We start from the raw sequence: 13,819 nt of genomic DNA on the forward strand, positions 1-13,819 counted from the left end.
AAGCAGGGAATACTATGTGAATAAATGTCAGTTAAACCAAATTAATTAACCTAAATAGTGTGTATGGGTTGGATTCATTCTGGTGGCTGGTGTCGGAGACAAAGATATCCACAGATATTGTTCTGAGTATCTTTTATTTTTATTGCACCTGCATTATTTCTCCAAAAACGTAACAACCCCCAATTCTGGTCTTTCCCTTTTCATCCTACCGTCTTCTGTCTTTAACCAGTTTCAATATGGAAGACATCTTTGCCCAAGTAAAGCTAGCTGCAACCCTAGAAAGCAGATTCTTTTAAAATTTAAAGAACTTACAAATGACATTGACTTACAAATTTTGAATTATTAACAGCTATAATTATGTAAGCAAACTTAACAATTTATCTATATAATGTGATTGTACAAATGCATAACTGCATTTCTTCATGAAAATTGTGCACATCATCTATTTAAATATAAATTTTAGTATTTTAAATTTTCAGAGGATTTTTCGTAATGTGAATTTGTGGAGCTTGGCCTAGTAACTGCTGTTTGTAGCTACATTTGGTACAAGAATTAGCCAGCTTGAGAAAAACTTTCAAATTACTGATTTAATGTGCTACTTTATCTGTGATCGGATTAAGAAAGATTACTATGTTTTGACTAGAGGGGTTAGAAATAAACAATGTGCAAAGGTGGAATTCAATTTAGATTAGTTAACTTGATCAAGGTGTATTTGCCAGATCCAAGGTTCCAGTACGCCCAGCCAAATTCATGTCTGTTTGGGGAAAACAAAAAATAGAATAAGACATGATAAGAATTTGTAATTTAAAAGAATATTAAACTTGTATGGAAGGCAGGATAAGTAATATTTCATTAGACTTATGGCAACTAGTTTGTAACAAACCATACTGGCTTCAGAGCAACTATTTTTAATTGTTGTATTCATATTATTATTCCCGTAGATTATATTTTGCCTGCAGAAAAATAAAAACTGTCCATGGTTTGTTATATTAAATATATACCTTTTACAGTATATTAGAAATATGTCTTGTGTCAGTTTGAAATAGTACATGAATTCATTCCTGTTATTTATTTTAAGAAAACCGCACATGCTATAATAGATTTGATATTCCTCACCACCACATTCTTTATTTTTTTTAGAATTAAACCTTAGAAGTCTGCATTTGCTCTCTCCTTCATAAGGCATATGTGTAGTAATTATTTTTATGTTCTAAGTGGTACTCCAGATACATAAGAGTGTTTAATTTATCCAACACTTTTTTTCTTTTATTCCAGTCAAAAAGAATATCTGCTAAAGATGCCTTGGCTCACCCATACTTAGATGAGGGCAGGTTACGCTACCACACCTGCATGTGCAAATGCTGTTATACCACTTCTTCTGGCCGGGTTTATACCAGTGACTTTGAGCCAATTACTAATCCCAAATTTGATGATGGGTTTGAAAAGAACCTCACTTCAGTTCGTCAGGTTAAAGGTAAAATAATCTTATTAGAAAAATTACATTGAATGTATATTATTCATGTTTGTTAATTTTGGTTTTACATTTTGTTTGTCAGTGAATTAATATGCATCTTTTGGACATTCGTATGCAAAGAAAAGTATTAGAGGAAAAATATGCATGTGTTTGGTAATTCTTTTATTTGTTGGTAGGTAAAGTAAAAAAAAAAAAAAAGTGCTATAAATATCCATCCATTTTCCAACCTGCTGAATCTGAACACAGGGTCACGGGGGGTCTGCTGGAGCCAATCCCAGCCAACACAGGGCACAAGGCAGAAACCAATCCTGGGCAGGCCGCCAACACACCTAAGGACACACACACACACACACACACACACACACACACCCACACACCAGGCACACACTAGGGCCAATTTAGAATCACCAATCCACCTAACCTGCATGTCTTTGGACTGTAGGAGGAAACTGGAGCACCTGGAGGAAACCCACACAGATACAGGGAGAACATGCAAACTCCACACAGGGAGGACCCGGGAAGCAAACCCGGGCCTCCTTACTGCGAGACAGTAGCGCTACCTCTGCGCCACCATGCCGCCCTGCTATAATCATATGTGAAAAAATATATTCAGTTCTTAAACTCTACTGAAGTCTTGCCAGTCAATAGGGTAATTAGGGTGTGCAGTTTGATTAACAATCACACTTATATTAATCTGACAAACTTTAGCTTTTACCATTAGAGTCAATCCTAAAAGTCTTCAGAAATAAACTGATGATTAAAAGTAAACCTTTTCGATGGACATTGTCTTTGTTGGAGACAAGCTTAAAACTGCTTTACACAGTAATATCTTTATTCCACTGGTCAAGTGTACCTATCACGTAGCCAGCTCATGACACTATTTCACTCAAGATATCGGCCACATCAAGGACATCAAAGACAAAGACCTGCAAATCCTGTGAAACCCAAAAGCCATCCTCCAACACTGGAGTCAATATATCTCAACAATCTGCAGCAATGAATTTCTGCACCCTCCAATAGCAACTGGAGAACTTATCTCTAGTCCTGTCCCACTAATAACAACACCAAAGCGAATGCCCAAACTACTGCCCTATACATCTGCTATGCCACACAATTAAGAAATTTGAATGCGCCCTTGAAAGTTACCTTCACACCATTGTTAGCAACATTACCAAGCAATGGGGTTTGTTAAGAGTATAAAACAGACATGATTTAAGCTGCCCGCCTGCCTAAGGAGAGCCATCACGAAAAGAGTAAATTGATCCATATGGTATTCTTGGATCTGGAGAAGGCATTCAATAGGATCCCCCCTCAAATTTACTTGGTCAATCCTTTCATCCCATTACATTCTTAAAGCCTATGTGCACTTGAAGCCAGCGTCAGAGATATCATACAGTGTCCCAGTGTGTTGTTGACATTTACTCTACCAGGTTGGTGTGCATCAAGAATCAGCTGTCATCCATTTATTCTTTACCCTCTACTTGTACATGGCCATGGCAGAGATCCAAACGCTGCACATCGATAATATCCTGTTTATAAAAGAAACATGTCAAGACCTCAAACTCCACACACAACAAAAGATGTTTTTGGAGTGGAATGGATTTTGCCTGAAACTCCAGAAGACAGAATACTTGAAATAAGCATTGATACACAAGACCTCAATAAGTCCACTAATTTCAATAACCTAGGTTGCTCATCCGCTTCAGTGGTGACACCTTTCCTTATCCTTGTGCATGAGTCAATGTGGTATGGCTTAAATGGCCCCAGGTTACTGGAGTCCTCAGTGAATGCAAGAGGCCAAGATACCTCAAGGCAAGACATCAGTCAAACCGTCGCTCAGTATGGTACAGAGTGTTTGCCAATGACTTTGAAACACGAAAAAGCACTTCATATTATGAAAATATGGGTGCTCCGCTGGACACTTGGGTAACATGACTCAACCATGTGTTCAATATAGACATACCATGGATCATGGGAGTTGCCAGTCTCTGATGGTATAAGCATGTGATCCACTACAACAAACAGACAGTCGCAAAGAGCACCCTCTGCCTTAGTACAAGAGAGAAGCAATTATGTGGAGTCCCAAAGAAAAGTTGGCTTGATCAAATAAAAGAAGACGAGATAAATAAATGCCTCTCCTGAAAATACCCTCAACTAGAGCAAGTAGATAGAGAATTATTATTTCACACAGGGATGGTATTGCATTGTTAAATAAATAAATTAAATGATTTGTTTATTGATGGTTCCTTGTATTCAGTATTAGATTTTAGTTAAAAATCTACCAATATTTACTGTGGAAAATATGAAATAATGTAAAAAAAATTGGACAGGGAACAAATACTTTTTTCTAGGTGTTATGATTATAATATTTAAATATCCTGTTTTTTTTTTTCTTTTTAATTATCTTCAATACAGAGATCATTCACCAGTTTATCCTGGAAGAACAGAAAGGAAATCGAGTGCCCCTCTGCATCAACCCTCAGTCTGCTGCTTTTAAAAGCTTTATTAGGTATGGACACCAGCACAGGCATCTTGTTGTATATTGTTTGTCAATAATGTTGTTATTTTAAAGCATTTAATGCATAAATCTGTTATACATGCATTAAAGTACATACTCATAAATATGTATATTGTGAATTTGCAATTTAGTTATATCTGTGAGGCAGCACAGAGTGTGCAATGGTTAGTGCTACTGCCTCATAGCCCCTGAAAACTGGATTTGAATTATGATGTAATCATTACCTACGTGGGGTTTACATATTCTTTTTATGTTCTACTGATGAATTTAATTTGGGTCAGAATGAGTAAGTATATGTTTAAGTGTAAGGATGCCAGGATAGGTACCTGTGAAATGGAATAAATGGAATCAAAAATGGATAAACAGATCAGTCACTTACTTCTAGTTTTTGGTCTCTCCATATGTCCCTTCAATAAGCCTCCATTCTGCCTCTGCCTGTTTGCTGACTGTTCCCCACTCTTGCCAGAAGTGCCAGGAGTTGACCAGGGCTTCTCTGTTTTGCTCCTAAGCTTTAGAATGATCTCTCTTTGGCTATTCAAACTGCACCCAATTTACTCATGTTTTGTTGTAATTTGAAAATGCACCTCTTCATTAAATGTTTTGGAACTGTTTAGTTTCTTCTCTACAGGATAGCTGCTGGTGTACTAGCACTGTGTTTAGAATACTGATTATTGCTTTAGTCAAGTTTCAGGTATACATCTATAGTAGTAATACTACTCTCTCTTGCAAATTTTTTACATTTTGTTCTCTGTTGCTTTTGATGCTTGCACTTCATTCGTGTATGTATTTTATCCTGCTTTGGATAAAGGCATATTCTAAATAAATAATAACTAATGTTTTTTCTCCACTGTTTGTAGTTCTACTGTGGCTCAGCCATCTGAGATGCCTCCCTCACCTCTCGTCTGGGAATAAGTTTGGACTACTGACGACAAGAGTAGCAATTCACTGGAATACAAAAGATTTTGGATTTTTTTGTTTTGTTTTATTTTTTCTTTTGTTTTTCTTTTAATAATGTGTGTACTGTAATTTTACTAATGAAGTTTTAAATAACCAGCCACTGCTAATTGCATAGAATCTTTCATTCATATTATATATGAACATAATTTAAGTGGATGCATATATAAAATTTAGGTAGGAAATAGAGATAGCAGTGGTTGAGTATTAAAAATGAAAAAGTTGAACAGCAAAAAATAATGTGAATAATGGCTTTAATAGCTGTAATTCAGAATGAAAAATACTTGGACTGTGGTGAAACTGAACCAAAATAATTAATTTATTTAAATAGTGGAAGAAAATATGATGGATGAAGAGAAAGCCTGAGCCATTCCTTCAAGATATTTATTCCTGCAAAACTGAATAAGAAGTTCGATGAGACCAATTGCACAGTGCCCGCTGGCCGTGGCTGATAAGAAAGTGGGTGGATCAGTTGGCATCGAAAACTTTGTAGCAGCTTCTTGTCCTGCGCTGAGCTCAAACTGCGTTGTGTGCTGTTCTGAGAGGAGGTTGTTGTTTCTGAGAAAGCAGACTCCCTGGATTTCTTCTTCAGTGAAGCCCAGCATTAGTTCTGTTCTCTGCACAATGCACATAGTATACACCCACTTGTATAATTGCTAAATATAATTATTTAATATATTTTTAGAAGTTTCCTCATTATTTCTTAAATCCTTTAGCATGCATTACTCATGACCCATTAACTATAACATGTACATAAATTCAGTCATGTTTAGGTTTAAATAAAAAAGAATCTTACTGTATAGAGGTGATCTAGCCTGCACATTTCTAGGGCTGTGAATTTTGTGACATACAGTATTTTTTTTCCCTCCCCCTTTTACATTTTACTTAACAGGAAAAAATGCAGCCATGCAAGACAAGATATTTTATTTATGTCTTAACAGAATCAGATTTTTTATTTATTTAATTTAGTATGTTTGGACAATTCCTTTCTTGTTTAGATCAATTCTGAATTATGCTCTATATATGTATATAATGGACTCACTTTGAAGGCCGCTACCTCCTAAACTATATAACTAGGTTTGTTTACCTCCACATTTTTATTTTATAACTGTGGAGCTTTAAAACTTGAATGTCCCTTCCACCTTTTTATATATAATACATAAAGCCACACATCAAAGAGTTTCTTTTCCACCAAAGTAAAAAAAAAAAAAAAAGTGTATTGGACATTTTTTAAGAAGGAAATAATAAATGCCTATACTTCTGTTTAAGCAAAACACACTGTTTAATCATGAATTCTCGACTGTTAAATTCACTTTATTCATGTTATTTATCAGTGACCCCTAAGGATTTAACAGATGATTCAGAAGTTTTTTGTAGATATTTTAACAATAATGAAACTACAGTGTAAAAAACACAGTTGTTCTTCCATTTGAAGGGCTGTGTATAGTGAGAGAGGGAGGCTGAATGTGCTTATTTGACACTTTCTCTATGGATATTCACATGCTGTCTAATAAAGCAATGTCTAGACGACATCAGACTGAATTCGGTGTGGCTAAATGGCATACCTTTTTATAAAATCTTTTGAAGTCACACACTACCCTTTCAGTTTAGGGTGAATGCCCATTTCTGGGGTTAAGCTTTATATTTGGGTTTTCACTAAATTCTTGGAAGGATTTGTGTTTATTAAAACAAAAATGAAAGTCTCAAGCATGTTATATTATCCTACACAACTGCAGGCCACTTGCTGAAATTGTAGATTTTAAATAAAGTGGTGAGAATTCATTAAATGTTACGTTTTAAAATAATTTATAGTTTTCATGTTTTTCCATTTTTTTTCTGTTATTTTTGAGCATTCTCTTTGAGAACTCCTTCGAGAACAAACAAACTGCTTGCTTTCTGTTGTATAAAATGGTCTTTCAGTTACATTTGGTACAGCTAATAAACTGGGGAGGTAAGTAGAAAGTGACAACTGTTTTCATTAAGTAAATAGACTAAACAGCAGTCATAATTTCTCTTACATGGGAATTTGTCACAGTTTACTTCCATAATCTCTTTTGTTTTACATAAAAAGATATTGGGGGAAAAATGGGCTGAACTGGAGTGTGTTTCACAGAAGTGTTATAATGCTAACAACATTGTAAACTACATCTTAAAATCAGTTATTAATTTACAAGTGTTTTTCAAAACCTATTTAACTAAATTGTTAAATCCTTCATAATCTACATGCTCCTGACCCAATTGTTAATAAGTAAGCACTGCTTAAACTGGCTACCTCTTGTTCCAGCTGTAGCAGCAGACAGCAGTTCCCCAGACAGAGCTCATGACAGTTCCCAAGATTTACAATTGAGGTGATATTTTCAAGGTGAAATGCATTAATATATTTGTGATATTACATTTTATAAATGACTGTAACTGTTAATTCCAGAAACACAATATTTCTGTGTTCTTTAAATGTTGAGAAGAATCTGCAGTTGTAGCTTTCTTTACTTTGACAGGGTCATTTTCTGAGTTGCAGTTGGTTTTAGGGAGAAGCAGTAAAGAAAAACCGTGGAAGGACAAAAACGCGAGGTTGGTAAGTTTGAGTAGATATGGTATGACTACAATAAAAGCAACTTATTAAGAACAATGTCAGTTGAAATCTATGTATGAGTCTCTGACCACCACCTCACAAACCCAACACTTGCACATTTATTCAGATAAATTCAGTTGGTCATAACCCATACTTATTCATAGTCCAGCCTCCTATATAATTACAGCTGCCTTTAAAGGCTTGTTTCAGTTTTCTTTTTTCTGTCACTAAAAATATTACAGCAAAGTGGTCAGGGAGTATTCACACATCCTTCATCTGAACCAGTTTGACAGATGAGAAAAGAAAACAAATAGCAAGTTTGGTGGTGGATGACTATTGGGTAAGCGTGGGTACCCCAACATGCAATCTGTAGACACATGTAACTAACTCTCAAGACAGTTGCCAAAGAACAGTACAATGCCACACATAACTAAAACTGCAGCCTTATAGAACGCAAGGTATGGATACAAGCATAGCTTCATGGAAAATGCACTTCCACTGTTTTCATAAATCATAAGGTGGCATTAGACTTTTACCTTTGCCATACTGCACTATGATTGTTTTGTGTGCTATTGATACTACACAACATTGTTATTGGAGCCCATTGAAGAAGAAGAAGAAGGGAAGATAGAGTTTGCAAATATCAAACTCCGGATCTTAGATCAGAAGGAGTGTAGCAGGCTGGTGAGTAGGCCCCCCTCATTATTGTTTTTTCACAGTTAATTGTTTTTTATTCACCAGTGTCAAATTGAGAGACTTTGCTTGCATTCCATGGTATTTAAATTATTTCATATACAGTACTTTTAAGAAATAAACACCATGTGCACTTTCAGAACATGGGAATTTTGTATAAAAGTTTACTCATCTTCATTAAGGTATTGTTACAAAATAACAGATTATATAAATTCAAAATATTCTTGAACAATTTTAAAATTATTTGGCTCACCAGGTGGTTTCTGTGTGTCTGAAAGAGAGTAAAGATGAATTGTAGTGTGCGGCTGGTTATTCTCCTCACTCTCTTATCTCACCTTTGTTTTTTCCCCTTGTGGGGAAGGCTATTGTGTGGGCTTAGTAAACAACATTTATTTGTTACCTAAGAGAAGAAACTTCTTCAGAGAAAGTGGGTTTTGTTATAAGGTGTATGTCTAATTTCTTTTGCATTTGTCTTATAAACAATATCCTCACAGGTGGCGCAGTGGTAGTGCTGCTGCTTTGCAGTAAGGAGACTGTGGAAGATTGTGGGTTCGCTTCCTGGTTCCTCCCTGTGTGGATAGCGCTTTGAGTACTGAGAAAAGCGCTATATAAATGTAATGAATTATTATTATTAATAGGTTTCTGAGTTGTGTTTAATTAAACACTTTTTGTTAAATGTTAATAACATTTTGATTGACTAAATCTTATCCAATAGCATGTAACTTCCTCCATGAGACCAACAGACAGCTCCATTTCAGTCCGGCAAGGATGCCACCAATTTGCAGATATAGACAACATCAATTTTCATCCAGTTTTTCAGCACCACATCCAGTAGCTTGGACAGAATGGTCAGATGGCTCTGCTAGTGTTTCATTGGTAGGAATTTAAATCTGGGGATTTTGCAAGCCAGTTGAGATGCAAGAATGCTTTACAATGTTCTTTGTGCCAGGTGATTGGAAGACTTGGGTAGCCATTCTTTGTTCACTCTGGAGATGAAGTCCAAAAGTTAACACATGGTCACATGGAAGCCTAGTGTAACCCTTCTGGTTCAAGTACATTTCTTGAAACTATAACTCCTCCAGAACATTGGAGAGCTGCCTTGCCCTTGATGTACCTTCTACCTTTCATCAATCAAGTACAAACGGAAACTCAGCTCATCAAACCACATAACACATTTCCAGCTGCCAACAGTCCAATGTTTGTTGCTTCACACCCTCTGTAACTGAGCAGCTTTGTGAATAGCTCTTAGTACGGGCCTTTTCCACAATACTCTGCTTAAGATATGGCTTGCAGGTCCATTCTGAGTGTTCATTCAGAAATGTCTTGTGAACCTTCATTGACTACAGGAATTTCTTCATGGTGGCAAAGTGGTTTACTGCAGGTTGCATAACATAATATGTGACACGCAACCACGCTCCCTATCTTTGAGCACCGCCTTTCAACTGCAGTTCTGGCAACAATTACCAGTTAAATGTGATGTACGCAACTGCATAAAGACCCATTGGAAAGTAAGCTTCAACACACCTGCAGAGTTGGCACCTTTCTGTACACTCTGCCCTTTGGCACAGTTGAACACAATAACCCCTTTTTGCAATCATTTACATCTTTTGTGCAAATAATTTTTTATGGATAGAAACAAGTACCCGTGACACACCTCTACTCTTTGTCAGTTTTACAAACCCTGTAGCACATGATGCAGCTACAGTAGTTGTAGAATAGTATTCATACAAGTGTGTCCTTTCTTTGGGGTCTGAAGTATGTATCACCTCTTACATGGATGGTGATTAATTTTTTTGTCAGGTGAGCTTAATATGGGCAACACCCTCAAAGTCACAAAAAAAAATGTGTAGATAATCTTGCTGGCAGTGGCTTGGGCATTGAATATTTTTGTGTGCTGGAGAATCGTGACATCTTTTCAGTTGTTTGGACTCTGGGTCATGGTGATGTATTCACATTTCATCTTCTGTTGATGAATGCACAGTATCACTTTTCAGTCAGTTGTCAATATTAGAGAATTGTCAGACATTGGATGGGTCATTTTAGAGGGGTGTGCTGTGTCTTGACATTGGCATGTGAAGGAGCTGGTCCTGGCACATATTTACTAGGTGAGACTAAATCTTTGAAGACACATTTTTCTTTATAGAGTGTTACTTGATTTTGCTGTTTCTAAAACGAGATATATATGCTATAAACCACAAATGCTGGAAACTTGTAATTCACATGTTTTTGACAAAGAAGGAAATATTTATCCACCTATAAAAATCATCACAATAGAAGACCCCTTTCAGGTTCTGGCTGAAGACATTTTAATAACTCCTCTTATGTTTTTTAGAAAATAGATGAGCAAATGTAAACCCATCCATCCATTTTCCAACCCGCTGAATCCGAACACCCACACACCAAGCACACACTAAGGCCAATTTAGAATCACCAATCCACCTAACCCAAACATAAAAAAGCCAACAGTGTACAAATATTTTGTCTAGCTTGGCAAATGGGGCTTACATTTCTGTACTTAACATTTTGTCTAGTTATCTTGCATTTTAAAGGGCAGAACTTCTTATGAGTTCTTGCTCATACTCTTTATCTCAATGACATGCTAGTTTGCGGATAGCTTATCTTCTTGTGTTCTTTGACATAGCTTTTAAAGTAATGAGAGTTCCTCACTCACTGCAGACTTTAGCATCATTTTACAAGTTGTGTGTGGTGAGTAGAAGTCAACAAACATAATAAAATGGTGTGAGGCCTCCTAACTCTTCCACAATATGTAGGCCAGGACCTTCACCGGCATGTGCAAAAGAGGCTCACCACAATCCATCATACTCTAGAAGCTAACTGCTGGTTCCAGCCTAGCAGGCCTCAAAAATGGAAAGCTGTCTTAGATAAATACAAAAATCCCAAAATATATCAAAGGGCCAGTGTGAAAAGGGCAATTAAATAATCTTTATAAGTGAGTTTTATTTGATGATATAGCAGTTACAAGCAAAATGCTAAAAAGAGCAAAAATAGGCAATCAAGTCAACAAAAACTCAATCCAGAAGACAAAAAGCCTTAAACACAAGCAAGAAAATCACAAAAAATATCAAAACACTCTTATCTCCAAACACAAGCGCAATGATTTCCTGATCTGAGCTTACTCATCTCTGGCCATAAATAGCCAGATTTAGGGCTCAGAAGGAATGATGTCAGGATGGCCCTGCCTCCTGGGGCTCCACCCACAAAACACAATGAAAGGAATCTCAGTTATTAAAGGGAAAATACAGTTATGAACGTAACTGAATATACACAACAATATGAGAAATATTCATTCAAAAGAGACGGTCATAAAATGCACATACTGTACGTAAATATGGACTCTCAGTCAATTTCTGTGTATGAAACAGTAGAAGCACAGTGAAAAACAAAAAAATTCCTCAGTGTTACAAATGCAATTTGACCTTATTATGTGTCAATGCAGCAGTCTAAGTCTTAAATTGGCGATGATATGATGGGACTTGCACACTGTATCTGTATGCAGCCATAATTTCCAGGTAAATGCAGAGTGTCTACAGTCCTACTTTGAATCCCAATGATGTTTTGTTTTTACTTTTTTTCTGCTTTAAGCGAATGCGTATCACTAATCATTTTATTATGTTCATAATCACCCTGAGGTCCTCAGTTTTTCCTGCACTTCCTCTACATGCATAACTGAGTCATTGGCTATGTAGAACTATATATTTCTTCTTAAGGAATGACAGACCAGAGCTGGTGCCAAAGGCAGGTAAGTTTGGAGTTTGGCAATAAGTTTTTCTTCTGTTGCACACAAAAGGTGTGTTTAAAATCTTGTGAAGGGCATAAACAGAAAAATTAGTTTGGCTATGATGAAATGCCCTGAATAGTGAAGCGAAACAGGCAAATTTCAATTCATATGCAATTTTGAAAACTGGCACTAAAATGTGTTTTGTAACGGTTAAGTGTGAAACTGCTTAGAGAGTTTTTCTGATATTTAAAAGGTTCTTTTTGGGGATGGAAAACAAAGAATACTACTCCTTATCGCCTTGTTCATACTTCTGTGTTTGCCTGTGTTCTTAGCTGCAGCTGTGTAAAGCATGGAATCTGTACCACGCTGGGAAATTTTATAAATTTTATTTATGTCTCTCATTCACATTCCAAAGGAGGAATGTTGCATGTTTTTTAAATAATGGGACATCTACACAAACACACACAAAACCGTACTGTAAAAGACCAATGTTTTAAGATAATGTTAATTGTAAATGCACACTTACTGTAGTTTGAATGAATGTAGGTTTCACATAGATTATGGAAGATGCTGTTTTACCCAGAATAAGCTAAGTAGTTAATGGAATAAACTTAATGCTTTGCTATACTTCTGCATAGAATACCCGCAGATTGTAGTTAAGGAGAGAGGTATTAAGGGCATATACTGTACTTCTCTGATCCGATGTACATACGTCAAACATAGGTCCGAGTGTGTGATAACATATACAAAGTTTAAGAAATTTAAACCTTAACTGAACATAATAGACAAGAAGTTTGTGTATGTGTGTGTGTGTGTTTATTATCAACTTTCTTTATTTTTTTGTGTGACCTGTAGGCTTTGAATTCAACTTTTAAAATGAAGACACTTGGACTGTGTATTTGGAAATCCTCAACAAGCGCAGCTACATTTTCAGTCTGAAAACTGCCACTAAGAGATTTTAAGTGCCTGACAAAGTTGTCTCATATTTCGGAAACAAAAGTGGAAAACCTGAAGGACTCGAGTTAAAAGAACTGTGATGAACAACGTACGGTGCCATACACTTTCATTTACCTGCAAATTTGTTGCTGTTTGGCTGATAAAGACTGAACATAGAAGTGCGCCATGAAGCTTGAGAAGCACCAACATTCCTTCAAGACAGACTGAAAGAAATAAGTTTAGTTTAGTCATCTTAAATAACCTTGCAAATACGGAAGGTGCCGTCACCAGAGTAGTGTAGATGCTTTTAATGTGCATTAGTTGAAACAATGGAGCTGTGGAGTCCACACTCTGAAAGAACAATCCAAGCTTTAATAATGCAAAGAAGGTCAACAGAAAGCAGTCCAGAATTCAATCAGCTTAAAGAAGCCATAGAGAAGAAGTCTGAACAGCTTTTTAGCATCGTAAGTGTCATTGAAAGTCTTAAAGAACATGAAGAAAATCACAATAGAGTAACAAAATTAATCAAAGTTTAGCTATCTAAAGTATAATGAGATTATGAAAGCCTCAATGTTAGACTAATGTCTTTTCTTCATTCTGATGAGGACAGAACAAAGTACAGTAAGGACTATGGAAGTACACATATTAACTGCTGGAAAACCTTTCTGGTAGCTGCATTTTGAACCATTTTAAACTATTTGATTAGCACAGCTACATGTACCTTTGTCCACATTACTTTCTCCACAGGCTTCTGCTAGTTGAAGATGTAAGCAATTTACTGATTTTTTTTTTCTCCCCCCCCCACAAGAGATTCATATATAAATGCTAAATGACAAGCAGACACATGCCAAGTTAATGTATTGAAACACTTCCTAATGGGGACTAAATCTTATGTAAATGTAAATGGGATATATTTTGCTGAGAGCGAAACACATT

At 36.2% G+C, this 13,819-nt stretch overlaps 1 protein-coding gene across 1 annotated transcript in view; it reads left to right on the plus strand.

The window, feature by feature from the left end:
- The window catches only part of nlk2 (nemo-like kinase, type 2), a 164,098-nt gene extending 157,347 nt beyond the window's left edge, over window positions 1-6,751 (plus strand). Inside the window, exons 9-11 of the mRNA XM_028807112.2 lie at window positions 1,276-1,474; window positions 3,890-3,983; window positions 4,850-6,751. Coding sequence (XP_028662945.1) covers window positions 1,276-1,474; window positions 3,890-3,983; window positions 4,850-4,904 — 348 coding nt within the window. The 3' untranslated portion in view covers window positions 4,905-6,751. The remainder of the gene's footprint in view (window positions 1-1,275; window positions 1,475-3,889; window positions 3,984-4,849) is intronic.
- The last annotated feature ends 7,068 nt before the right edge of the window (window positions 6,752-13,819 follow it).

Source organism: Erpetoichthys calabaricus, chromosome 8 (assembly GCF_900747795.2).
Source record: "Erpetoichthys calabaricus chromosome 8, fErpCal1.3, whole genome shotgun sequence".
Taxonomy (NCBI): Eukaryota; Metazoa; Chordata; class Cladistia; order Polypteriformes; family Polypteridae; genus Erpetoichthys; species Erpetoichthys calabaricus.